We start from the raw sequence: 27,421 nt of genomic DNA, 5'->3' as shown, positions 1-27,421 counted from the left end.
CTCAGTTTGCTCACACATATTTGTAAAACGCCTCGGTTTCCAACGGCTGGCCATACTGTCAGAAGGAAGCTGATAGACGTGACCTAGAGAAGTGATATTTAGATTTACATTCATGAGGAAATATAAAACATGTTTATGATCTACGGAAAAAAAATCCTTGTTATTGGCTGTCATTAATGCAAAGACAGACAATATTAAGTCCTTCAGAGCTTCACCTGCCAGGGCCAAGGAGACTTCTTTATTTTGACAGTTACATGTTTTTTTCACTATTTCAGTGAAAATTACTAATAAAAATAATTTAGAATTAAAATAATTCTAATTACTATTTCAGAAACATATTTAAAATCACTGAAAGACGGACTTTCTCCGCTAACAGACACCATATTGAGCGTTACAAGCATAGATATACGTATCCAGATGCCGCGTTGTCTGTTGTTCTCCATCAATGGCGATACGTCTGCGTGTCCGCCATGTTGGAGCGGTCAAGATCCACTTGCGAACAAATTCACCTGTACTAAGAGATGAGGAGTCTCAGGATTAAATCGACCACAACTTCCTTATTACTCAACCGATTTTCACCTAATTTGTTTTGTTATAATCCTCAGATTTAGATTAATCTACATTGCACAGACTGCTCTCGGTAGCTTTTATTCCGTCCGGACCAGCAGGAAAGTATTGAGTCTGTAACGTTACCTGACGTTAAAAACCCGAGTTCAGCGCGAGAAACACAATCACACACACACATCAACAAATCCATCAATGTGTGAATCACTTCAAATCTTTATATACATGAGAATATAATAACCCCCAAAACACAGTAATAAGGACAAAGCTGAAGTTGGCTTCCTATTCGCCAGCTTCTTGTTCAGGTTTTCCCGGTCCACCTTAAATGGTGCAGCAGTCACTTTCCGGTTCTTGACGGTGCGATGCACCATTTAAGGTGGAATGGGAAAATTCAAACAAGAAGCTGGCAAATATAAAGCTAACTTCGGCTATGTGTAAGAAGGTGCTAGGGTAAATCTATTATGAATCTACCCAGCTGACACACGACGAACCAGCAACGTAAGTTAGTCTATTCGTACTTTTTGGTCAGTTCGTGACTTACCGGCGACGTACTGGCAATGTTGCTTGTCGGTGGTTCCAGTACCTCTGAAATTTAGCATTTTCGACGTTACGTCCTCACATGGTATTATTACTGCCCATGTTGTTCATTATTTGGTTCGGCGTAGATCTTTGGTTTAATGTACATGTATACATTTTCAACTTTATGAAACAATAAATGTTGACATGTGAGGACCTGGAAAAATCCGTACTTGTACTACATTGTTTTTTTTCTTCTTCTGTGCATTATTGTATTATATAATTCATTCTGATGTTCTACAGGAGTTTGAACTGTTCCTTGCCCCTAACCCATTTTAAAAAGAACCTGATTTAGCTGGATCAGTGCAAACCCTTGAAAAATCTTTATTAACAAAGACTAGTAAGCTATTATTCTTTACTGATAAAGATATAAAGAGATGATACAAACGGACAACGTACACAGTTGATGGATAATACACAACATACACGGATTAGGAAATGCTATAATTTACCTAGCTACAAAGCATTAACCCTCATTGTATCAATTAAGATCCCCTGAATAGACTATTGAATTAAATAAGTTTAATATAAAACCAGAAGAAAAAAAACAATCACATCAACAGGTTCTCTGTGCCTCACCAACCACACAAACAATACGCATCACACAAGCATGAGCGTGGATCGCTGCGTTCAATCCGTTATATAATACTATCACGCTTTCTGAGTGCAGTACTCTTGAAATTGTATAATTTCGGACAGTATCTTTCTGTAATGGTCCTGAATGCAGTCCAGCAGCGATATTGACCGCTCCAAAATGGCGGCGCAGTTGACGTGCCTGGCTGGACCCAATGCGGCATCTAGGTATGTATATCTATGATTATAAGCTTTCCCATTCATTTTTCAACCACTGACCTCCCTTCTTTATAACGTCTCTGGCCTACCTGACCTCCTGAGTGCTGTGTTTACTGTAGTTTCAATTTGGATGGTGCCCTTCTTAAACTGTCGCTCTGTTATTGTACAAAATGGTAATGACCGCCGCAACATGCCGGAGCCATTGGCGTGGCTGTATGAAACAAACGCGGCTAAATGTATTAGACGAACGCGGAATCTATGGCCAATTCACCTCACGTTCACTGGCTAAATCCCAAATGGATGCCTCCCCCCTATGTAGTGCACTACGTGCGTTGAGAAATTTTGGCTTCTACATCCAAACAGTGCACGATATGTCCAGTAGGCAATTGTGCACAAATGCCTGATACTGTGTGCATTGTACACATATTATATGCTGTTTGTGTGTCGGAGTCTTTGTTGTAAAACTTACGTGGTGCACTACATAGGGAGTAGGGAACCAGTTGAGATTCAGCCACTGGCTCCGCCACTGATGAGCCAATGAATAATTCACACTGAATTACGTCACACTTGGCAACTAACTGTCAAAGTAAAAGTTCAATTAAAAAAACCTCACACGTTATAGAATTTTACTAAAACCAGTCAGTTTAGCAATTTCTTCCTATAATTTGTTAAACTGTTTGACATACACATTCTTCTTGGTTAGAGTTTTGATTAGAAATGACAGTGATATGAGTCATTACTCATAAAAGAAATTAACATCATTAAAGGTAAATTTAAAATTACAAACAGCCAGACATCTATATCAAACACATCGGCTTAAAAAAACTACAACAACAGACCCCCACCCCACCGCCCCCACCCCAAAAAAACTGCTGGTCAAAGCTGGTGTAGCATGCTAAGTGTTGCATGCAATGTTTTTTTATCCTCAAATTGTATGGGAGAACTCTTATGTGAGGTTTTTGATGGATGAAATTGTACAAGTGATGCTAGAATTTTTTTGGTCGTTTTTTGATACGTTATATAGGCAGAGTAAATAAATACAGTAGAACTTCGACCCATGGTCACACTTTCAATTTCTACACTCCTATATAAATGATATCCTAAACGTTTATTGAAAATAATCAGATTTTCCCATTTCCTAAACTGAAGACACAAGAGAAGAGGTGCAGTATCTGGATCAAGCAGTGCAGAAACCCACATTACCAAATAAACACATCAAAAATCAAAAGTATGTGATTATGAGACCAGTTATATCATTGACATGATGGCTGGTCGAGTGTTCTGTTCACATGCACTATTTTCACACATACAAACCTTAATGTTTCTTAGGGACTGTTATTCATGTGTTATTCTTTATTCCTAAAGAATAAAGCAGAGAAATCCATTACCATGATCATCCACCAGGACTCCTGACCAGAATTTAGATTTTTGAAACACTTTTTTACACTGCAGAAAATGATATCTTGCCAAGTGATAACATCTTCAATTTCTAATATGGTTTAATATGAATTCATTTGCTAAAATATTATTTTTTTTCAGTGTAAAAAATGTAAGACAGGACCATTAAGCAGTGTTTCTTTAGCCAAGGGAACTGAAGGCTAAAGAACTACTACAAGGGGCCACATGAACCGTTTCCTCTTTGGATTATTAGTTTTTTTTGGGTTAGATTTGCTTGTTGTTCCTCACAGCCAGCCAATGGGTGTGTTACATCACAGCTGTTCCTGATAGCCTTGGACTGTTACATAATAGAAATCATTATTTATTCACATGCTGAGAGAGCAGAGCAGTGGTTCTCAACCTGACATTTTCATATGAGATTTCATTTCTTACTTACTCCATTTTACTTTACTGGGAGGAACAACTTGAGAAATATGGCTTAAAATAAAAAGTGTTAATTCAACTTTCATGTTGAAATTGTAACTATTGTATGTTAAGAATAGATTTCTTACTGATGAAAAATGTATTAATGCTATATATACAAATTCAGTTATTACATGTAAGTTTTACTCTTATGTGTAACATTTCATTTTTCCCTTTTTGATTTGAACATGTAATAATTAGAATACATTTTCACTTTTTTTTGTATTTAAGTTCTACAAGGGGGCTACACACCTAACATTATCACTCACCTTCACACCTGTGTAAATGTGATGTGATATGATTTGGTGAAAAGTGAAGTAGCACATGTTCAATCTTAATTCATAACAGTAAAAATGGCCTCTTGCTATTGAGAACTGATCTTATATGCTATATGCTAGATAATTATATTGCTGCTGTCGGAAGAAAACCTATCTCCATTCTGTGTAAATTTCATGATGATTGGACAAAAAGAAAGAAAAAGCCCAAAATGACTGGTTCCATTGACTTACATTAAAAGTAAAGTAGGTTTTTTCCTTCTCCTGTAAAGTTACCAAGGTTACCAAGTTACCAAGGTTTTCTTCCAACAACACCAGTATGATAAAATATTGGTACTAATCACTAATACTAACAGCATTTCACTTCCTTAAACTGAATACCAAAAATTGTGGATTTGAGGCTAAAACAGTTCTCCATAAAACTGGCATGGCAGTGTGTTGTAGGTCTTAGCCAAGCAGCTAATTTTGCTACATTTTATGTACATCCACATTTTCTATGCTCCAAAGTGCACAAAAAGTAGACATAATGCTACATATAGAACGACTGAGCTACAAAGCATCTGTCACCTGTATGTAGAATATTTACAATACCTATATTTCTGGGGTTGCAGTCTGAGAATCTTGCAGCTCGCAAAGGTTGAAACATTTTATTTGATAACAGCATGTAAATTACAGAATGGTCTTTAGTGGTATGGTAAAGTTGTACTTGCAATGCTGTTGATTAAACTGAAGTGAAGCAGTTTTCATACGTGGCTACTAAGTATTACTCTTAATATAAAAGTCCATCAATTATTACATCAATTTTTGCTGGCATTTGCTGGCAGTTTCTACATTTCTCTAGCTGGCTGTCTCAGTCTGACTCCCATCCTGTACGGTTTGGGTTTGAGACTGACTCCAAATACAGGAGTATAGTCTGGTTCTCCTGCATCTTCAGGCCAGAAGAACTGGAACCGGTGCAGCAGAGTGACCAAGATGTGGAAGAGCTCCATTCGAGCCAGACCTTCACCGAGACACACACGAGGCCCTGCACACACATGCAAAGCACACAACGTTCATCAGAGGGCTGGTCTAAAAGCTCATCCTGGACCGAAATGTGATTTAAAAGCAGACTAAGCTTTGATGGAGAAGCAGGTTTCCAGGATTTGTTCACTCTGTTCATATGCACTGTTTAGATCTCTCACCAGCAGAAAAGGGCAGGAAGGCTTCATGCTTCTCGAACTGTCCCTGCTCATTCAGGAAGTTAGCTGGATTGAACTCATGAGGAAACTTCCACTGGTCTTCTTCATTCAGCACTGACAGGAGGTTTGGGATGATTAGAGTACCCTGGATCACAGAGAACAACAATGAATGAAGAAAGTTAGAGAAAAGAATTTTTGGGGCTTAAATTACATAAAAGAAAGTGGAAAGAAAGTGAAATCTCCACCTTTGGGATGCTGTAGCCCATCAGTTCAGTATCTCTTGTGGTGCAGTGGGGTACACTGAGGGGGAAGGTACTGGCGACGCGCTGAGATTCATGGATCACAGCATGTGTGTACGGCATCTTGTGTCTGTCCTCAAAGGACGCGTGAGCTTTACCCTCCAGAACCTCGTCAATCTCCTTCTGACATCTCTCTAGAAAGATGAGAGAGATGTCTGGGATCATTACTCTCTCGCAGATCTATCAACAAATCAAGTGAAGTGCAATGGACATTTTTATAGGTCAAACCCTGAATGTCTGGTTTGGTCATGAGGTAGAGGAACGCTGTTAGGAGGGTGTTGGAGGTGGTTTCTGTCCCACCACCATGAAGGTCCATGATGGTTCTCACAAGATCTGCATCATTAAAGTGGGATCCATTATTTGCTCCCTGATGAACAGAAAGCCTCATCAGATAAAGTGGCCTATACAAACATTGTGTTTAAAGATGTTCTCTTCAATAAAACCAGACAAATATTCTTCACGTTCACCTTATCAAGTTCATCCAGATAGCAGTCGACCAAGTTTTCTGGCTCTCCTGGGATTCTGGATGTCTTGTGTTTTCTCACCATGCTTGCTATCATGGCTTTGATTGCCTCAAAATGTGTGAAGGCTTTCTTAAAGGGAAGGGGCAGGGCTCTCACAATAGGAACCATATCATATATCTATGGGACAAAGACATTAATTATTAGACATTTATTTCATTCAGTTAAAACCCATTTTCCAAAGTTATTGCAACATGCTGTCAGTACAGTATGTACAGTCATTTCCATAATTATTGGCTCTCTTGGTAAAAATGTCTTTGTGGTTAAATATTTTAATTTAATGTTTTACCATACACACAGTGTGTCTTTTTAGCTCACCCCACTTGTTTTCAACAGGGTTTAGGCCAGGGGACTGAGATAGCCATGTCAAAAGTTTGGTTCTGTGGTCATTAAACCCTTATTCATTATCAGATTAGATTAAGATTAAGTTACCCTTATTAGTCCCACAACTGGGAAATTTCACCTCCATATTTAACCCATCCGTGCAGTGAAACACCACATACACACTAGTGAACACACACTAGGGGCAGTGAGCACATGTGCCTGGAGTGGTGGATAGCCCTATCCACAGCGCCCGGGGAGCAGCTGGGGGTTAGATGCCTTGCTCAAGGGCACTTTAGTCACATACTAAAGTGGATCGAGCCGGCGACCTTCCAGTCACAAGGCTAACCTCCAGCCCATGACTGCCCCATGACTATCCTTGAAAAGTTTGTGTCTCCAATCATTGTGCATAAAACCCTGAACAGTGGATATGGGCATTTAAAGAAATATATGTTTTTCATTGCCATTAAAAACACTCAGAAAAGGGAAATAACTAAGGGCGCCAAACTTGACACATGGTTTTCTTAAGAAAAAATATTGTAAATTTACTTTTATTTAAGGTTAGATTTCTCTCATATTTCCAATGTTAAATTGATTTAATTAACCACAAAGTCACTTTCAATGACCTTTACCAACCAATGGTGCCAATTCAACAGAAAATCTTATTTCAGTCAGGTTTATGTCAATGTTGCTTCAAAGTCTGAAGCGAGAAAGATGTATGTTTGTGTTAATAATAAAATATCCCACCATTCCCCAGGGTCCATTGGCAACCTTCGCAAGTTCATCGTAGTGGCTAAAATATTCTTGGAGGGTTTCATCCTCATAGTCAAGGCGAGTGCCATATAAAACCAGGTAGATGATATTTGATGCAACTTTATGAAACAAAGTTTCAGGATTGATAGATCCTCCTATATAAAAACAATGTAAATTCATTAATATCAACTGTGATTTCAAAACACTGAATGATTTAGCATAATAACAATAATAATACCAGCACTTTTCTCCAAACGTGCAACAAGGTGTTCGATCTCTCCCAGGATCCTGTCCTCCATAGACCGCTTTCCCATGCCAAAGTTCCTCAGGGTCGTGAGGGAAAAGCGCCGATGCTCCTTCCAGGCAGGACCATAGTCAAGAAATACGACCCCTGACACATTAAACTCACATCAGTAACTCATTTCAAAGTGAGAAAGCTTTGGTCTTTTTAACTTTTACCTAGAGTAAAAGACACCATGATATCAGCATAAAAGAAATATTGATTAGCCACAGTCTGTACACAGGACTTTGATCTCAGTCTGATGACTCGAATAGTTTATGGACTTCACCATTTCCTTGCGTTAGATGGCTCATTAGGACGTTTTGTGGACGTCCTGAAAAGTCTGCACCCTTGGTCACCAGAGCTTCCTTCACAGCCTTGAAACCAGTAAGAACCACTGCTGGTGTTCCTCCAATATACAGGCTGTAAACGTTCCCATAGCGCTCAGCCAACTAAAGACATACAATACAGCAAGCAGAAAAAGTAAACAGTCATCATAAAAACATTGCTTGAAAAAAGATACAAAAAAGCAACAAACACTGGCCCCCTAACAATTGATGCCATCTAGCTGCAGATAACGTTTGGTGCATAGTGACCTTTGGTATATAGAACAGTTTCCACACTTCAGAGATTTGCATTTGCATATCACATATTAACATTTAAATCAAAATCATAGTGCTGCAAATATGTTTTTGTTTATAATAAATTTAAGGTATATACCATTGATAGTACATGTTATTTACCAGTTATAACAACCAAAAAGCATCAGCAGTTTCCTCCCTTTTAATATATATTAACAAGAAGCTGGAAGTAAAACAGTTGCAGGTTGAGCTTTCCTTTCATTTCTGTGAAATTCATGTCTGCCAATAAGAGTTTTAACTTTGTGTTGATTAGGGCAGCATTAGCAGAACATTGTACTGTACCCTCTCATAGTCTTTCAGAGGATCAGTCATGTTCAGCTGAAAAAGGTTCCCAAAAATGGGCACAGGCCAGGGTCCAGGAGGAAAGTTCTTGGGCCTCTGGGTCTTGATAAAGAGGAAGAGGAGGAAGATAAAAATCCAAATGAGGACCAAGGAGCCCAGCATGGTCTCTGTTGTGGTTCTGCTCTCTACTTGGCTTTTTTCTCCCTTTGGTACACCAGCACCTCCACTAAGCACTAATATCAATCCAGTAGGAGGAGAGTAGATGTGTGTGAGAGCAGATCAATCATTAACATGGTGGGGGGGGCGTATAAAAGAATATTCAACATCACTGGATATGCTTCCAACAAAACATCAAATGACGTGAAGTTTATAGTCTGATGATTTAACCTCTTATTCTCCAGGGTATATTTTGGTTTGTCCATCTGAATTTACATGACCAAACTGTAAGGCAAATTGTTCAGTAACTGCATGAAATGAATGTAAATTTTTATTTTATTAATTTATTAATTTTTTTTTAAAGCTCCCCTCAAATTAACAGAACATGTGTTTTATGATCATATACATATTGCTATATGCTTACAATTTACTGCTGAAAGCCAAAAATCTTAGACACTCTTTGTATTATTTTATAAAAATAATTTTTACAGAGCAGATCACTTAAGAGACGCCATCTGTTTATAGTTTACGGCCCAGATTTGTGGAAAAATGGGTCAACTTTCAGTAGACAAAAAAAAATGTAAGTTCAGCTTCTTCTATTATAAGGGTTTAAAATTACATTACCCATCTATATCTATACTGGAAAGAAGACAGTTACAGCTCTCATATGACACCCACTTTTTGAATGTAGCTTATAAAATATGAAAGTTATGAAGAATATGACGAAGTGCGTTTTGGAACCATCGGTGGTCTGAAGGAGTTGAAGAGTTTAAAATAGATTTTAAAAATTAAGCTTTTCATAATGCAAATTTTTAATGAAATCTAAAAAAATATATAATTATAAATCACCCATCATGAAAGTGGATCATCACATCAACTACCTTATACATCTATATCTGATTTGTACATCACTGAAAGATACTCACAGTTAATTTTTTCCCACTGTATATCAGAAACACCACCACCGGTGCAGGGATTGGCTGGTAGTATATCGACTTATCAGGGCTTATCAGTAAGAGTGAGCACAATGATCTCACTCTTCCTTTGCAGTGCATTAAAAACAGTGCAGATTTGTTTTGCAGAGCATTTTAGCACAGAAACTCGGTTCCACAATAATTTGAATCTGTCCTATGATTTCTGTCTATATTTATGCATCCAAAAGCAGTGTTTTATTAGTCTAACTGAAGTAAATAGGCCAACACTATACTTCACAAACTCATTTTTCTTTCTTCCTTCTCATAGGCTTCCAATAACACATCTATGAAAACTTGATGTTGGACCGTTGCATAATATAAATCAAAGATCCACATTTGTGCTCATATTTGTGTTCATATTTTCAATTTTAATTAATTGCCACTTCACACAATACATGATACATTTTAAAGGTTTATTTTTTATGTGTTTATTTCATTTAGACTGAAATATTCTGCCACAGACCTGCACAAATAAACACAGCTTTTATAAAACTGAACTTTATCATTATGAACTTTACTATTATAAAGTATTTTATAATCACAGCTGAATCAAGCCTGTTAGATAAGAAACAATATTTCCCCTGCTCTCATATGACCCGTTCAGTGCATTAAGTAATTAAACAGTCATACCATAGTTACAGGCACCCTTGATAAAGATGGATCACTGTGGAAGTGCTTTTTTCCCTGAGGCTGTGACCCTGCTGAACTCCACACCACCACTTTAACCACATTTTGCACTCAATGCAGTGTTACTGTACTTTATCTCCTACTATTATTGCACTATTCATATTTGTACAGTCTGCTACTGCACTATTTATATTTGCACAGACTGCATGTTTTTACTCTGCATACGTATCATTTTACAAATGCTGCTTTCACAATACCTACTACACTCTCAGAAAAAAAGGTAGTAAACTGTCACTGGGGCAGCACCCCTCTTGTCACTGGGGTGGTACCCTCAAGGGTACATCTGAGCACCTTTGGACAGGGAGCATAATTGTACCATAATCCATTGAAATGATATTTTCTAAGTTGTATTGACTCCACACACCCCGTCTCGTCTCCAGGCTTTTTATTTTAGTGCTCTGTTTTAAAACATTAGGTTATGAAAAGATACAAATATGTAATTTTTGCCAGGAAAAACTTATTTAAGGTCCAAAATTGGACCTTAAAACGACTGTTGTACCTTTGAGGGTACATTTATTATTTGTACCTTGATGAACGAAAAATGTACCTGCACAGAACCTTTATTTCTAACAGTGTACCTACATTTGCATTCTCTCCACTCACTCTGTGCATATGCATATAATATTTATACTTGCAACATCTGTATCTTTTTACCACTCTACCATCCTTAATTGTATGTATTGTAACCACAGCATCGCTTACTACAGCTACTTTTCTGCACTTTATATGTAAATAATACTGGATTTTGCACTTCTGGTAAGATGCTAACTGCATTTCATTGGCTCTGTACCTGTACTCTGCACAATGACAATAAAGTTGAATCTAATCTAATCTTATCTAATCTAAATTAGATAATTATCCACAATAATATTTTTTCATGACTTTTTTTACCCATTTTTAACAAGAATGTAAGTAATTATGGAGCTGGCTAAGCTAGGAGAGGTGTGTATCTATGGTAAACAGGTGTCTAAATAAAAGATGGTTAGAATTTAATTCATAAAAGCATGTAAATTACTGAACAAAGATAAATAAAAAATCAACAATACTTCAATCAGTAACTGTCATGACAGATAATATTTGATGTTTTCTTCAAATTGTATCTAGTGCTGAAAATATCTGTTAATATTTTGTGAGCACATAACAGTTTGTGGTGGGCAACAGATTTTTACCTACGAAAATTGAAAAATATACCACATCCTTTCAGAGGCTTCGTAGTTTACAAAATATGAAGGAAACAACAGTCCATCTTGGTAGTGTAGCATTTTAAATTGGAAACTCTGTATAATGTAGCAGATTTAACTTAGTTTAATGGGATTTTTGACAAACTTCTGCAAAGTAGCAACAGTAGGTTTGAGCATGTATTGTGGGCAGTGCATGGGTAGATGATCGGCTACTTGACTTCTGGAACATTTCTTAGAGTTTTCTTTTTGTGCTGTGTGTTGGTTACTGTGATCTAACTTAAGCCATGTATTTGACCTGGATGAACTGAATTATGGGTTTATTTTCTCAAAGTCTGTATTCAATGAAGGGTATTGGTGTTACAATTACACTGGTATTTGGAATCTGCTCTACATTTCTCTAGCTGGCTGTCTCAGTCTGACCCCCATCCTGTACGGTTTGGGTGTGAGTGTGATTCCATATACAGGAGTATAGTCTGGTTCTCCTGCATCTTCAGGCCAGAAGAACTGGAACCGGCGCAGCAGAGTGACCAAGATGAGGAAGAGCTCCATGCGAGCCAGACCTTCACCGAGACACACACGGGGCCCTACAAACACATGTCAACATGGTTTGTGAGTTCATCAGGGGGTTTGGTCTACTGAACATAACTAAAGCCTAGTCCTACACCAAAATGTAGTATTTAAATAAAGACTAAGCTTAATCTGTGTTGGAGAGGCACATTTTCAGGAATTGGTTTATGTTCATTACACTGTTCAGATCTCTCACCAGTAGAAAAGGGTATGAAGGCCTCTGGCCTCTCAAACTGTCCCTGCTCATTCAGGAAGTTAGCTGGATTGAACTCATGAGGAAACTTCCACTGGCCTTCCTCACTCAGCACTGAGTAGAGGTTTGGGATGATAACAGTGCCCTAGATCAGAAAGACAAAGAAAAAGGTAAAGAAATATTAGCATGTGGTTTAAATCATGAAATACAAAATGGAAAGAAAGGAACAAGGAAAGCAGCATTAAAGGAACCTTTGGGATGCTGTAGCCCATCAGTTCAGTATCTCTGCTGACACAGTGGGGAACACTGAGGGGGACGGTTCTAGCAATACGCTGGGACTCATGGATCACAGCCTGCGTGTACGGCATCTTGTGTCTGTCCTCAAAAGATGCATGAGCTTTACCCTCCAAAACCTCATCAATCTCCTTCTGACATCTCCCTAGAAAGACCAGACAGAAGGCATATGATAGCATTACTGAGTCTGTTAAATCTATCAGCAAATGAATGAATGGGTGGAGTAAATTGTATGATAGGCTAAGAATTTGTTAGATGCTGTATTTTGGATTTATTTGTTTACAATCAGGAAATCTGCTCTGTTGGAATTCTAGAAGCATAACCCACAAGGACACTTTGCAGCATTTTGTCAATAGCTTATAAACCTTTATAGTCTCATCATTTAGACCATGTGGAACCTGACTTCAGACCTAACACAGAACTGAATAAAGTCTTATGCAAGTTTATAACCAGCAGAGTACAGAGGAACAGTGTGGTTCTAGCATCAAGTGCTGTCTCTGGCCAATCGATCTTAAAGCTGCCTGTGTTCACTGAGAATGTCATCTAACACCTTATAACAGAGCACACTGGAAATTTCATAGTTCAAACCTTGAATGTCTGGGTGTGTTATAAGGTACAGAAATGCTGTCAGGAGGGTGTTGGAGCTACTATCTGTTCCAGCAGCATGAAGGTCAATGATGGATCTCACAAGTTGTTCCTCACTAAAGGAAGACCCACCGTTTCCTCTCTGTTGAATAGAACACATAGTCTGATTAATCAGTCTGTATTTCATGTAAGCAAAGGTGAGGTGCATTACCATGGAGGAAGCGCCAAGTTCACACAAGTGTTCTTCAATAATGACAGAAAGGTCTTCCAACTCACACACACACCTTATCGAGCTCATCCAGATAGCAGTCAACAAAGTTCTTTGGCTCTCCTGGGACTCTGGTTGGTTTGTGCTTATTGACCATGCTTGCGTCCAATTTTTTCACTGTCTCAAAATGCGTGAACACCTTCTTAAAGGGAAGGGGCAGGGCTCTCAGAAAAGGAAAAGTTTCATATATCTACAGGAAAAAAAGACATTTTAACTGTCACGCATTTAAAGTACATTTTTCCCAAGTAACTGCAACATGTTACCACCACAGTATCATAGTATGTTAGGTTAAAGTTGCAGTCTGTAACATTGAGGGGGATCTATTAGCAAAAATGGAATATAGTACAAAAAAACATGTTTTCATTCGTGTATAATCATCTGTAACTATGAATTGTTGTGTTTTTGTTAGCTTAGAATGAGCCCTTTATATCCACATAGGTAGCGGATCCTCTTTCAACAGAGGCTGCCATGTTGTGCCACCAAGTTTCTACAGCAGCCCAGAATGGGCTCCAGAGTGTGCCTTTCGTGTTTTTACATTGAAGCGGCTGCTTGAATTCGGTGGCGCTGTAGCACCAGTTGGAAGATGTAGAAAGAAGAAGAATTATTGGTTGCTGCTGGTGCTGGCTAACCAGTTTGTGTTGTGAGAAGTTTGAGAACCCAAATTCTGACAAATGGAGGATCAGACTTATTATTTAGCACAAGAAAAAGCAATAGAGGGTTAATCTTTGTTGTTAAAGAAGCAAAACTGTGAAGAAGCAAAACGAAATTGGGACAGTTGACGGCAGAAAACCTGATGGCCAACTTAAGTTTTACTACGCGATTGAAAAGGGAGGGATGAGGGAGTGATGTTCAGTTGGTTGCAATCTGCAACCTCACTGCTAGATGCCACTAAATCTTACACACACTGCACCTTTAATACAGGACATTATACGTTATATCTGAGTCAATCCATGAAAACAGTGCCATTTGAATACACAGTGGTCGCTTTTCCACTATCAAGCCAAATGGTTTTCAGGACAGGACTTGTGAGACCGGTTATGGTTTCTGTTTCCATCTGTTGTACCACTAAATTAGAACCAGAAAACTACATAAACAAACTGCTAACAAGCTAATAGCAACATACACGCCACACACCACAAAACCATTTGAATCTGTCTGTCACCCCAACTCGTCTGTCAGCGTGCTGTCATCTTGTTTATCCTCTAAACGGGTGGTATTTGAGCATCAGTTACTGAAACAGCCTGTACTGCGGTGGGTTTTACCTGTAGCCGGATAACTACATTAGCATTAGCGTCGCCCCGTAGGGCACAACTCAAAGCACCACATAACAATTCTGTTTTTATCTTTCCGTCACAACACCAGTCATTCGAATTTGTGCGAGTCTTTATCCTCTAAACGGGTGTGTTTAATAATCGGTTCGCCAGAACCGAGCCCGTACTGCAGTGAGAGGCATTGTGCACTCGCATTAGCTTAGCCTAGCAGGCTACAGCTTAAAGCTCTAAAAGAGCAGGTCCGGTTTCGGCTTTCTGTCACTCCAACTCCTATCAGTCAACTTTGCTCTCACTGTTATAAGTTTTTATCACCTATACTTGTGACAGCAGAGCAGTTAGTCGAATCGAACCTGCACTGTAGTGTTTGGATCGCTTTAGCTAAGCTAATTTAGCTAGGAGAGAAGAGCCGGCTAGCATTAGCTTAGCTAGGAGGCTCCAGCTTCAGACACAAGAGAAGAGGTTAATTTCAACTCTTTCTGTTCCTCTAACATCAGCCACTCGACTTCGCTTCCTCAGATATGAGTCATTATCATCTAAATTTGTGTCAGTAAAGCTTTTGTTAGTCAGAATCGAATCTGCTCTGTAGTGAGCAGTGCTGACAGCATGCTAGCTAGCTAAGCTAACGCTAACCAGCTACTCTCTTCTAGCTGGTTAGGCAGCGCATTTAACATTTCAAAATTGGAGGCTTTAAAATCGCGCACTGCTTTCATTTATTTGAGCAAACTGAATTTATTTAAATGCTTTCGGGCAGCATTATGCTGTGGCACAATACAATGCAACAGTTCTGTGGCCCTGAGTACGGTTAGCTAACCGTGCCAAAAAAACAGGCTGAGCCTGGTTTTTTAGCGTTCCGTGTCCGTGTGGAAACACCACTGAAACGGTTACCCTCCTGCTCAGAACCGTTCGGCCCTGCAGTGAAAAAGAGGCCAACATTTAGTGCCGTGTTTAAAAGACAGCAATCTTCGATTAAATGTTATTTATGTTTTAAGAAATTAATTCAAAGTTGGAGCAATTTGTAATTGAAACTATGGATGAAAAAACGTCATTTTTGCACTGCTCTCGTGGAACGACTGTCACATTAGTTTTACATCAAATACAATCTAGGATTTAGACTAAAACACAATTATGTTACTGTTAATGATACAAATTTATAATACAATGTCCCACCAGTCCCCAGGGTCCATTGGCAATCTTCGTAGATTCAGTAAAGCTACTGACGTACTTTTTAAGGGCTTCATCCCCGTAGTTGTAGCGAATGCCAAATAAAACCAGATAGATGATATTTGATGTAGCATCATGGAACACAGTCTGAGGATTCAGGAAGCCTCCTGCACAGATACATGTGCATTCAGAAATTAATCTTAAATATAATTAAACAACACTGAATGTCTTTTTTCTGTGTTGCTATAATCAACAAGTAAGAATTTTGCACCTTTTTATTTCACTTGTAACATATGGAAAGTAGTAAAATTACTGGAATATAACGATACCAGCACTTCTCTTCAAACGTGCAACAAGATGTTCAATTTCTCCCAGAATCCTGTCCTCCATTGACTGCTTCCCCATGCCAAAGTTCCTCAGGGTCATGAGGGCAAAGCGCCGATGCTCCTTCCATGCAGGACCATAATCAAGAAATACGATACCTGCCAAATTTTTCTCAAATCAGTAACATAATTAAAAGTTAAGAAAGTTGCTGTTCTATAACCTTCAGCCAATTGCCTGCTTGCATTAGGCTCTTGTATCAGTAAAAGAACATTAGATGAACATTAATTGGCCATAGAAATTTCTCGAACAGTTGTAATTGTTTATAGATGTCACCTTTCCCTTCTGTTAGATGGCTGACTAGCAGGTTTTGTGGGCGTCCTGAAAAGTCTGCAGCCTTGTTCACCAGAGCTTCCTTCACAGCCTTAAAACCAGTAAGAACCACTGCTGGTGTTCCTCCAAAGTACAGACTGTAAACGTTCCCATAGCATTGAGCCAACTAAAGACATAATTTGGGTGGTAACAAAATACAGATAAGAATGTTACGTAATCAGGACAAAAAAAAAGTAACTGTATTGCATTCGAGTAATCAGATTACAGGTATATCCCAAAAAGTATCAGGATTACATTCAAACCACACAATACAAACATTCACCTTTTGTCGACATTCATTGTTTTTAATGATACATAAAGTGGAGACCAAAGTTTGAGACCTCTGATGAAAATGCTTCTATTTTGCATTCACTCTTAATTTAATGAATATACATATAAGTTTTGCATTACAAACGAAAAGTAGAATCTTTGAATTTTTACATGAATTTCAGAATTTCTTAGCATTTGGTGTGTGCCTCCCTTTTGCCATAATGACAGCGTGTGCTTGAGCTGGCATGGACTCCATAAGTTTGTTCACAAGCCTCTGATGAGTAGAATACACCTGGGAGTCATCTGAACACGAGCTTCCCTGGAAGAGATAAGACTAAAAAATCTGACCTCTTTGTAAAAAGGACTTCATATGGTCAATGTCACAAACCTGTGTCAATTTGAATAGTGACCTACAAGTAGTGCAGAATTTTGAAGATTTCTTCTTCATTTTAATAGTCACATCAATTTTCAAGATTCAAAAAGTTTCTGTTGTTAATTTCCAGGTTTAAAAAAACAAACAGATTTTCAATGTGGCCTCAGACTGTATGTCACATAAGTTTGTAGATTTAAAGAGTTTTTTCATTTGGGTCTCAGGGCTGCTGTCAGTAGGGAAATCTGAAGAACCCCCACCCCAGCCATTTTCCTGAAGATATTTGAATCAGACATTTACTCTGATTTTACAAAACACTTGACTGGAAACTGGAACTAAGCTTTTATACTTATTTTCTGATTATTGGTAACTAAATTAATCACCTCTCACTTAGTTCAGTGTGAAATGAATGCCTTTTAAATCTCATAGGACATGTTGATTTCTGCGGACAGTCGAAACCACTGGGAAGAGATAAGGGACCATCAGTAAATTACATCACAAACAGAGAAGTCTAAAAATGATGCATCAGTGGAGACAAAACACAAATGATGGTCAGTCAGAGGTTTTAGAATGACCTCTATGTATAGTGATTGTTGATGTTAAGTCTCAAAAGAAGATTTCCACCAGATGACCTGATCTTTTGACCATGCTATAAATCACAGACAATTAAATCATCTATATCATTCCCTTCTTAAACCAGTGCAGTTTTCCTGTTTATTTTGAGTTAAGTTAAAGTCATCAAATTATATTTCTGTTGTCTTTATTCATTCAAATGACTGTAAAACCCTTAATAGGCTAGGGCCTGCCAGCGGGCCCAAAGTTACCCACTTAAAACCCTTAATAGGTCACCCCGGACACCACCTGTTCCAGCTCCTTCCCTCAGGCCGGTGCTTCAGCCAGATGAGGATCAGGACATCCAGGCTACAGAGGAGCTTATTCCCACAAGCCATCACTCTCTTGAACGGTTAAAATATATTACACATTAAAATATTCCAGCTTCATACTGTACTTCAAAAATACGGGTATATAGTATCAAACTCAACTCCATCCTCTGAAACTACCATCTCAGACCATGTTTATTCTAGCATCTTACTTACCTGCCATATTACCCCACTCATCTGACTGTCACCTCATTGATCCCTTTCTTTGCCACTATACACCCCTTTAACTGCTGCTGCACTCAGCACTTTAACTTTAGACCCATACTTTGCACTATGTAAAGGTACAGGTATGACTGTGTGTGTGTGTGTGTGTGTGTGTGTATGAGTGAGTGTCGGTAGGAATGCATGTTTTATTTAATTTTTTTGTATTGTATTTTATTTTTATTTTTTTGTATTTTATTGTATTTTATTTTATATTTATTTTATTTTACTCACTAAATGTAAATGTCTGTCTGATACTGTGCACTGTGAGCTCCTGTAACCAAAACCAAATTCTTTGTATGTGTAAGCATACCTGGCCAATAAAGCTTGATTCTGATTCTGATTCTGATTCTACAACTGAAGAACAGCTCAACCAGTTTGCAATTAAGTCCCTGTAATCACTAAATAATGAGCCTTAGTATGTAATAAGCCTGGTATTTTAAGGGGTTAAAAAGACAAGCAATCAAAAAATGATCTGATTACATTACATTAATATAGTAAATCTTTTAGATTAGGGTACAGATTATATTTTTAACAGGTAACCAATAACATGTACCGGAATATATTTTTAAAGTATATGCAAAAAAATATTAAACTTTAACCCAGGAAAACGGACAGCATTTGCAGAATTACATAAGGACCACAGTGACTGTGTAAGAGAACTGCTTGCGTAGTTATTACATATTTTAACTGTAACTGTAAAGCTACTCATGTTTGCAATGAGTTGACCAAGTTTTTTGTTTTTGTGAAGTCCATGATTACCAAGAAAGGCTTTAAAACTAATGTACATAAATAGTTTTCCACTTAGAAAAGCATTAAGAGAACAAGGTACTCTACCCTCTCAAAGTCTTTCAGAGGGTTGGCAATGTTCAGCTCAAGGAGGTTCCCAAATATGGGCACAGGCCGGGGTCCTGGAGGAAAGTTCTTGGGCCTTTGGGTCTTGATGAAGAGGAAGAGGAGGAAGACAAAAATCCAAATCAGCACCAAAGAACCCAGCATGGTGTCTATTTTTGTTCAGCTCTGCTTGGTTTTCCTATAAAGGTTTTAGCTTTGCCACCTCAACTCCTTCCTATAAATGGCCTTGCCAACCCAGTAGGAGGAGTGTGTCTGAGAGCAGTTTAATCATTGATATAAGGGTGGTTGGTGAGTTTATTAATCTTTAATCAGTTTTTGGCTTCAGTCCCTGTTCACATGCACTATTTTCAGAAAGATACATGAGAACAAACCTTAAATTAAAGATTATTGATTCAATTCTAGATGACATTAAAGGAATTAATATTTAGGGAATTACCTGGATATTGTAATACACCTATGATTTTGCATTACTCAAATGCACAAACATTTATTTTTTCCCATCAACAAACAGCTCAAAAGTCCAAAAATCAACACATCAGTGTAGAAGCCTTATGAATGTGAGGACTGGCTTGTTGTATCTCGCTTCAGGGCAGGAATCCAGTACCATGATCATGTGGTGAATCCATTGACCTGAACTTTCCAACTATTTATGTAACTGTGTGTTTATGCATCTGTGGTCCTCCTGCATTAAACCCCACCACTGATTGGTTCTTGCCTTATAACCCCACCCCAAATCCCCAACAGTGTGTGTTCTGGCAATAAACAGTGTAAAAGTGTATCATCAAGAGTCAATATCAAAGTCAATACACAGCATTAGCTACATGCCTTAAGTCCCCCCCGCCCCCATTTTCCCCTCTCCAGCTATCTTCCAAGTCAACAGTAAAGAGAGGAGGTAGATAGAAATGATTTGTGTGATGTGATGTGTGTAGCTAATTTGCAATAAATCTGTAATTTAATCAATCAATCAACCTTTATTGAAACTCAGAGTACACTGAGGGTGACCCTAATCACAAAATATAATAATAATAATAATAATAATAATAATAATAATAATAATAATAAAAGTAAATTACAAAGGAAAAATAAAATACATCAAACCAGATCAGAACAAACCATTAAAATTGCTAAAACAAAATAACTTAATAAATAAGAGATCAAATAGGGATAAAAATAAAAAGTATGATTAATAAAATAATTAAAAGAAGAGAAAATCGAAAATAACTCAGCAGGAGCTAAAAAGTAAATGTTGATAATAAAATGAATAAAAAAGAATAATACATGTAAAACAAATCAAATTATAAGTAGACTAAAATCATAAAAAACAATTGGAGCCTGAGTGGAGGTGGTTAGAGACTAAAAGTTCAAAATGTTCATGTGACAGTGAAGTTTTAGAGTTTCCGGTAATAAATTCCAGCTGGTGCACTGTAGCTAAAAGCAGATTTTCCCAGTTCAAGAATAAAAGCTCTTGGCACCTGAAGGATGTATGAAGGCATATGGCCAGTAATTGTTCAGTAAATAGTATACAGTATATGGGTATTTTAAGGGTCACCAGTAATGAATCTCAAAGCAGAGTGGTATACAGAGTCTAAAGACCTGAGAGTAGTTGTATATGCGTATCTGTATATCACATCAACATAATCCAGAACAGATAGTAGTGTTGCTTTAACTATCTTAAGGTCTTGTTTTGTTAGAGTCAGTGTTTTCTGTTAAGTGGTGAAAGTGTGTTTGTCCATGCTAGTATGTGTGTACTGACATGTTAATCCTCAATGGCACATTGGTGTCAGAAGTGGGATCAATTGAGACAGCTGGTGGAAGACTCCTGTGAAAAAAGCTTCTTTTTCAACAAAAGAAGAAAGGGAAGCTGGCAAAAAGCAGTGAGCAGAGAGCAGTGGCAAGACCCTATTTGAGAACTGGGCATTCCACCTGCCCAGATTTCCACTATAGGGCTAACGATGAGAAGCCCTCTGCACCTTATTGGCATTTGACAGCGGCCTGTGCTGGAGTAACAGAGCAGGTGGCAGACCATGACAAAGCCCAGCACTCAGCACTTGAAACTGTCCTAGAAGTTGACCCTGCTGTGCTTTCTTTGCTGGAGAGGTGGTTTACAGGGACCAGGTGAAATGCACATAGAGGAATTTGGTGCTCTTGATGTTCTCCACATTGGTTTCTATTTATGTGAAGGAGAGCATAAGAGGCCCTGGTCCTCCTCAAGTCAGTGACCATCTCTCTTGTGTATGGTCATTAAGAAACAAGTTGTTGTTCTCACCAGTTCAAAAGTTGTTCCACCTCCTTTCTGTTTGTTGACTTATCATTGTTCCTGATGAACCCCACCTCAGTTGTATCATCAACAAACAATGATGTGACTGGAGCTGTACCTGGCAGCACAGCCATGAGTCAGCAATAGAAAGAGTGAAGTGTTGAGTAAGCACCCCTAGAGGGTGCCAGTGCTCAGTGTTATGACACTAAAGGTTTTGTTTCTGGTCCAGACAAACTGGGGCCTTTTGGTTAGGAAGTCCAGGACTACTGCTAGCTGCTGTGGGATAATGCTGTGTGTTGAATGCTGCACTGATTGTATGAACAGAATTCTAACTTAACTATCCTTGTTTTCCAGGCCAGATGAAGGGCTGATGATATGGCATCTTCAGTGCAGCAGTTTGGGCAAAACACAAATTTATTGGGGACCAGTGAGGTGGGGAAACTAGATTGTATACGCACCAAGACTAGTTGTTTAAAGCACTTCATGCTGACTGGAGTGAGTGCTACAAGACAGTAGTCACTAATGCCAGAGACGGTTGACTTCTTTGGCACTGGGATAATGGCGACAGTAAGGCTGGCTGGTATGGTTGCCTGGTTCAGGGAGGTATTAAAGATACTTTTTTGGTTGGTACATAAGATGACACATTAAGATCATTACACCACTGATGACAAGACTATTAAGCAGTATTGATGGAAGACAATATGGGCCACACAAGCTGACTTTTCTTTGACCTAGTAGGGGATTCGATGTTTGATTGCTTTGCAGTTTCTCATAAGTTGTCAGTAATGGATCTGTGAAATCAACATTGAACTTTATGGCATTGGACTATTGATAATAAAAATAAAAAACTGCGTTAGATTATTGTATTTAACTCAGTTTGGTGTATGATAGGTCTGATTATTAGAGCTGAATCCGGTATGTTAGATCAGAAGTAAGTTTTTCTTGCTCTGACATAGATAATTTCTGCTTTAAGTATTTATCCATTCATGAGTTGAGAGAGGTGTGTTCAGCTGGGGTTACACTACATAAAAAGAGCTTAAAGCATGAGCACACTCACGTTTTATGTACATATACAACTCTTAAAACTACCACACTTATCACATCTTTAAATGCATGTCCACTTATATGTTTCCCTCTCGCTTCTTTACTGCATCAGCACAAACAGCAGTGAAAACAGCAGCGAGCTGTTCCACGCCTGTTTATTGGTGTCTCTAACGAGATAACGCACGAGTTCACAGAAGTTCAAGAGTTGTGTAGTGTGTGATCTTTCAACAATATTTCAGTTGCCCAAAAAATCCACTGAAACCAGTCAAACAGTGTGAGATGTCCAGTCTTTTTTTAAAGTGATCGGACTTTAAAAGATGTATCCAAGGCTTTAGATGAGGGAAATCCTGTGTGTTGATAAAAAAAAATTATAGAACATAAAACTATTTCATAAAACATGTAAACTACAAAACAAACAATAGGAAAAAGATATTCACTGCTGTTTTAACTATGTAGGTGTATTGTGGTTTTGTAATGATTTTAATCTGCCGACAAAGTGGTTTCATAAACCGCTGCATGTTTTTTCTTTTTAATTTGGTGTTACATAAAATTCTCTGATCTTCATTAGTTTACATTTTCTTAAAAAACAAAAAAAAAAAAAGAAAAAAAGAAGAAGCTGGCATTACTGCTATGCATCTTGTGTGTTTGTGTACTTGTGTGCTTTGTGAGGTACTGTCAATAGTAATGGGCATGCTTAAAACCACTATTTCAAATGTTTGCAATGCACTTGTACCAAAATTTTATACAGAAACAGTGCTTTGAGATGCATCTCAAACTGGCCGAGTAACATAATTTTAACATGAGGTCAAAATACTTTGAAGCTTTAGTAGTTTGCCACTAGAGGGCGACCCCAAAACAAACACGTCAAATGTTCTTCAACTGTGCTGTGTGTTGTTGGACTTTGCTGCTGTAATATAACTTTGCGATGTATTTGACCTGAACACTTTATTTTATTATTATAGATTTACATCATTAAACTATGTATTTAATAAAGTGTCCTAGTGTTACAAATTACTCAGATATTTGGAATCATGTTCTACATTTCTCTAGCTGGCTGTCTCAGTCTGACCCCCATCCTGTATGGTTTGGGGGAGAGTGTGATTCCATATACAGGAGTGAAGTCTGGTTCTCCTGCATCTTCAGGCCAGAAGAACTGGAACTGGCGCAGCAGAGTGACCAAGATAAGGAAGAGCTCCATGCGAGCCAGACCTTCACCGAGACACACACGAGGCCCTGCAGACAGGACACAACAAGGTTAGTCAGTTCATCGGGGGTTGACCTTCTGAACGTAACTAAAGCTTAGTCCCACACTAAAATGGAATATTTAAATATAGTCCTAGACTCAAGACATTTTTTCTGGGGACTCTGACTTGTGATGCACTTAAGCATTTATTAGAGATGCACCAAAACCACTTTTTTCCTTCCAATCCTGATCCCAATATACGATACAGAGTACTGATACCGATCCTAACTCCTTCCTGTAAATCCTAATATTTGTATTGGTTGGTAAAAGCAATGTTCTGTCACAAATAAACCATATTAAGTTTTAATCAATGGTACTTACTGGTTATATAACTTCACATTTTAATGGTTTCAGAACTACAAAAAGTCACTGTGCTCTTTGGCAAGGTTTGTCTTTAAATAATTAAATGTGATGTACTGATATTCTTGCTGGTTGTACCTCCTTTCAAAATACTCACGTTACAGATTTTGCAGTATTTTCACTACTGCTTTTCACTACTATTGCATATAGAGAACTGATTGTTAGTATCAGTATCGATGCAACAATAGTATATATACTCTGATGTGTCTTGGACTCATTGGTTCTGCCAAATCTGTTCTCGACCCCATTAAAGTGAAGACTAAGCTCATCTGTGTTGGAGAATCAGTTTTCAATTATTTTTATTGTTTTTATTCACACAGGTTCACAACTCTCACCAAAGGAAAAGGGTATGAAGGCCTCTGGCTTCTCTAACTGTCCCTGCTCATTCAGGAAGTTAGCTGGATTAAACTCATGAGGAAACTTCCACTGGCCTTCTTCACTCAGCACTGAGGCGAGGTTTGTGATGACGATAGTGCCCTAGTGATCATAGAGAAAGACAATGAAACAAAGAAAAGTTTAGAGAAATCAAAGGTATGTGGTTTAAATAGTGAAAATCAAAGTTGAAAAAAGGAGAAATCTTCACCTTTGGGATGCTGTAGCCCATCAGTTCAGTATCATTGGAGGTGCAGCGGGGAACACTCAGGGAGACAATTTTGCCAAAACGCTGACACTCGTGGATTACAGCCTGTGTGTACGGCATTTTGAGTCTGTCCTCAAAAGATGCATGAGCTTTACCCTCCAGAACCTCATCAATCTCCCTCTGACATCTCTCTAGAAAGACCAGACAGAAGGCATCATTACTGTCTCTGTTGAATCCTTAAAGAAAACAAGCAAAATGGAAACTACTCGTACATTAAGTTTAGAGTTTGCTACATTCTGTATTTTGGACTTTCGTTACTTAAGCTCAGGATGTCTGCATTCAGGAAGTCTGTTCTATTGTAATTCCAGAAGCCTAAACAATCAGGACATTTTACAGCACCTTGTTTATGGTTTATCATCCTTCACAGTCTAATCACCTAGTATGTCTGAGGCCTGCCTTCAACTGTATAAAGTCTTATGCAAGCTCTCAGCCAGCAGTGCAGAGCTGCACATCTGGCAAGTCCTATCTCTCTGTTGGCCAGTTGTGTCTGCATATAACCTTTTAAATCATCTACAAGCTGCCTGTGTTTACGGTGGAATTCCTTCACTGGAATGCAGTCCAACACCTTATAATACAGCACAGTGGATTTTTCATAGTTCAAACCTTGAATGTGTGGATGTGTTATGAGGTAGAGGAATGCTGTTAGGAGAGTGTTGGATGCACTATCTGTTCCAGCAGCATGAAGGTCCATGATGCATCTCACAAGTTGTTCTTCACTAAAAGAGGACCCATCATTTCCTCTCTGTTAAACAGAACACATTATCTGATGAGATGTAAGCACTATGTTCACAGCAGTGTTCAATAATGACAAAAAATCTTCACACTAACACACGCGCACCTTATCAAGCTCATCTAGATAGCAGTCAACAAAGCTATTTGGCTCTCCTGGGACTCTTGTTAGCTTGTGTTTGCTGACCATGTTTGCATTTGTTTTTTTCACTGTCTCAACTTGTATGAAGGCGTTTTTAAAGGGAAGTGGCAGGCCTCTCACAAAAGGAAGCATGTCATATATCTACAAGAAAGAAAGACATTTTAAATGTCATACAATCAAAGTTAAATACAAGTTAATACATAACATTGGATCTATCAGTAAAAACAACTATGTTATGCTATGTTAATAATACAATGTCTCACCATTCCCCAGGCTCCATTGGCAATCTTCGTAGATTCAGTGAAGCTTCTGACATACATATTAAGGACTTCATCCCGTAGTCATACCGCTTGCCAAATAAAACCAGATAGATGATATTTGATATAGCATCATGGAACAAAGTCTTAGGATTGATGAAACCCCCTACATAGACACATGTAAATTCATAAATAATAACAAATATGACTTCATATGGTTAAATGTTTTTTCAGTTTTCTTTACTGGTTTCTGTATCAACAGGTCAGAGATTAGACTTTTTTGTTTCATGACATACCAACATTTTTCTCCAAGTGTGCAGCAAGATGTCCAATTTCTCCCAGAATCCTGTCCTCCATAGACTGCGTCCCCAAGCCAAAGTTCCTCAGGGCCATGATAGCAAAGCGTCGATGCTCTTTCCATGCAGGACCATAGTCAAGTAATACGATCCCTGTCACATTGAAATGAGTTACTGATATGAGTACAAAGTTAAGAACATTTGTTTTCTTTTTTGTACTCCAGTTGCCATTTGCCAGTTTCCATTAGGGCTACTTGTATGAGTCAAATAACAAGATATTAACATAACATTAATTAACATAATATTAATTATCCATGGAAATGACTCCAAAAGTTGTAACTGCTTATGAACTTCACCTTTGCCTTCTGTTAGATGGTTAATTAGGAGGTTCTGTGGGCGCCCTGAAAAGTCTGCAGCCATGTTCACCAGTGCTTCTTTCATAGCATTTAAACCAGTAAGAACCACTGCTGGTCTTTCTCCAATGTACAGACTGTAAACATTCCCATAGCGCTTAGCAAACTACAGACATACAGTACAGCAAGCAGAAAAAGCATACAGTCATTCAAGTCTAGAATTAAACACAGAGTTCAAAGACACAAGATCAAAGTCTGGGTAGACATAGGACAAATAAAAAATCAGGTAACCAGAGGACAGACTAAATAAACCAGTAACTGCAGAGATTCACATGCAGTTCTCACACATTAACATTTTAATCACATTCATAAAGTTTTTGCAGTAAGTTTAAACTATATAGCACTGATTTTATAAGCTTTATGTTAGCATCATTTATAACCTCATTTTCCAGCTATGTATATATATATGCATATATAAAAAAGAAACTGTGAACAAACCACCTTTAAAGCCCAGCATTTAAAATTTTAGCCTATCTACCACTAATGGCCCCTCAACCCTAATATTCTATCTGCTTTAGTAAATTCCTAGTCAATCATTTTTTTGTTTTTGTGAAATCCAGGATTGTCAAGAAAAGTTTCTATTAACCAGCATTAATATAACATTGTACTGTACCCTCTCAAAGTCTTTCAGAGGATTGGTGATGTTCAGCTGAAACAGGTTCCCGAATATGGGCACAGGCCGGGGTCCAGGGGGAAAGTTCTTGGGCCTCTGGATCCTGATGAAGAGGAAGAGGAGGACAGTAAAAATTGAAACAACAACCAAAGAGCCCAGCATGGTGTCAGTTGTGGTTCTGCTCTCTGCTTGGTTTTCAGCACACTAACTCCCCCAATAAATAGCCACATCAAACCAGTAGGTGTGTTTGAGAACATCCAATCGCTGATATGATTGGATATGAGTGTTTAGTGATGTTGGTCCTTTTTCTCATGCACTATTTTCAGAAAGATACATCTTTCTGATACATCTTCAAAGACACAAAGAAATCTCAGGGTTTATCAGAATACAAGTGCACATCACATTACGTCTTCTCTGC

General features: G+C 38.3%; 3 protein-coding genes and 1 pseudogene across 4 annotated transcripts in view; all 4 read right to left on the bottom strand.

The window, feature by feature from the left end:
* LOC118806694 (cytochrome P450 2F2-like) overlaps nucleotides 1-2,040 on the bottom strand; it is a 31,288-nt gene extending 29,248 nt beyond the window's left edge. Inside the window, exon 1 of the mRNA XM_036568208.1 lies at nucleotides 2,022-2,040. The gene's annotated coding sequence lies outside the window, so the exon portion shown is untranslated. The remainder of the gene's footprint in view (nucleotides 1-2,021) is intronic.
* A 2,659-nt stretch (nucleotides 2,041-4,699) lies between these two features.
* LOC118806682 (cytochrome P450 2F2-like) lies at nucleotides 4,700-8,594 on the bottom strand. 2 transcript variants are annotated; one of them, XM_036568195.1, is made up of 9 exons: nucleotides 8,343-8,594; nucleotides 7,709-7,871; nucleotides 7,378-7,530; nucleotides 7,134-7,294; nucleotides 6,012-6,185; nucleotides 5,773-5,911; nucleotides 5,491-5,678; nucleotides 5,249-5,390; nucleotides 4,700-5,091 (listed from the first exon to the last, which is right to left on the bottom strand). In XM_036568195.1, exons 1-9 carry the CDS (start codon nucleotides 8,502-8,504, stop codon nucleotides 4,895-4,897), a joined length of 1,479 nt encoding a protein of 492 aa, XP_036424088.1. In that variant the 5' UTR covers nucleotides 8,505-8,594; the 3' UTR covers nucleotides 4,700-4,894. The 2 variants fall into 2 exon arrangements, with proteins under 2 accessions (XP_036424088.1, XP_036424089.1); XM_036568196.1 differs by having other exon boundaries at nucleotides 7,384-7,530.
* A 1,225-nt stretch (nucleotides 8,595-9,819) lies between these two features.
* On the bottom strand, nucleotides 9,820-19,236 carry LOC118806683 (cytochrome P450 2F2-like). The gene is made up of 9 exons (XM_036568197.1): nucleotides 18,992-19,236; nucleotides 16,337-16,499; nucleotides 16,009-16,161; nucleotides 15,686-15,846; nucleotides 13,264-13,437; nucleotides 12,983-13,121; nucleotides 12,352-12,539; nucleotides 12,104-12,245; nucleotides 9,820-11,924 (listed from the first exon to the last, which is right to left on the bottom strand). The coding sequence occupies exons 1-9, from the start codon at nucleotides 19,151-19,153 to the stop codon at nucleotides 11,728-11,730; spliced, it is 1,479 nt and encodes a 492-aa protein (XP_036424090.1). The 5' UTR covers nucleotides 19,154-19,236; the 3' UTR covers nucleotides 9,820-11,727.
* A 4,000-nt stretch (nucleotides 19,237-23,236) lies between these two features.
* Nucleotides 23,237-27,192, bottom strand: LOC118806684 (annotated as a pseudogene).
* Between the last annotated feature and the right edge of the window lie 229 nt (nucleotides 27,193-27,421).

Source organism: Colossoma macropomum, unplaced genomic scaffold (assembly GCF_904425465.1).
Source record: "Colossoma macropomum unplaced genomic scaffold, Colossoma_macropomum, whole genome shotgun sequence".
Lineage (NCBI taxonomy): Eukaryota > Metazoa > Chordata > Actinopteri > Characiformes > Serrasalmidae > Colossoma > Colossoma macropomum.
This window is presented reverse-complemented; position numbering and strand designations above follow the sequence as displayed.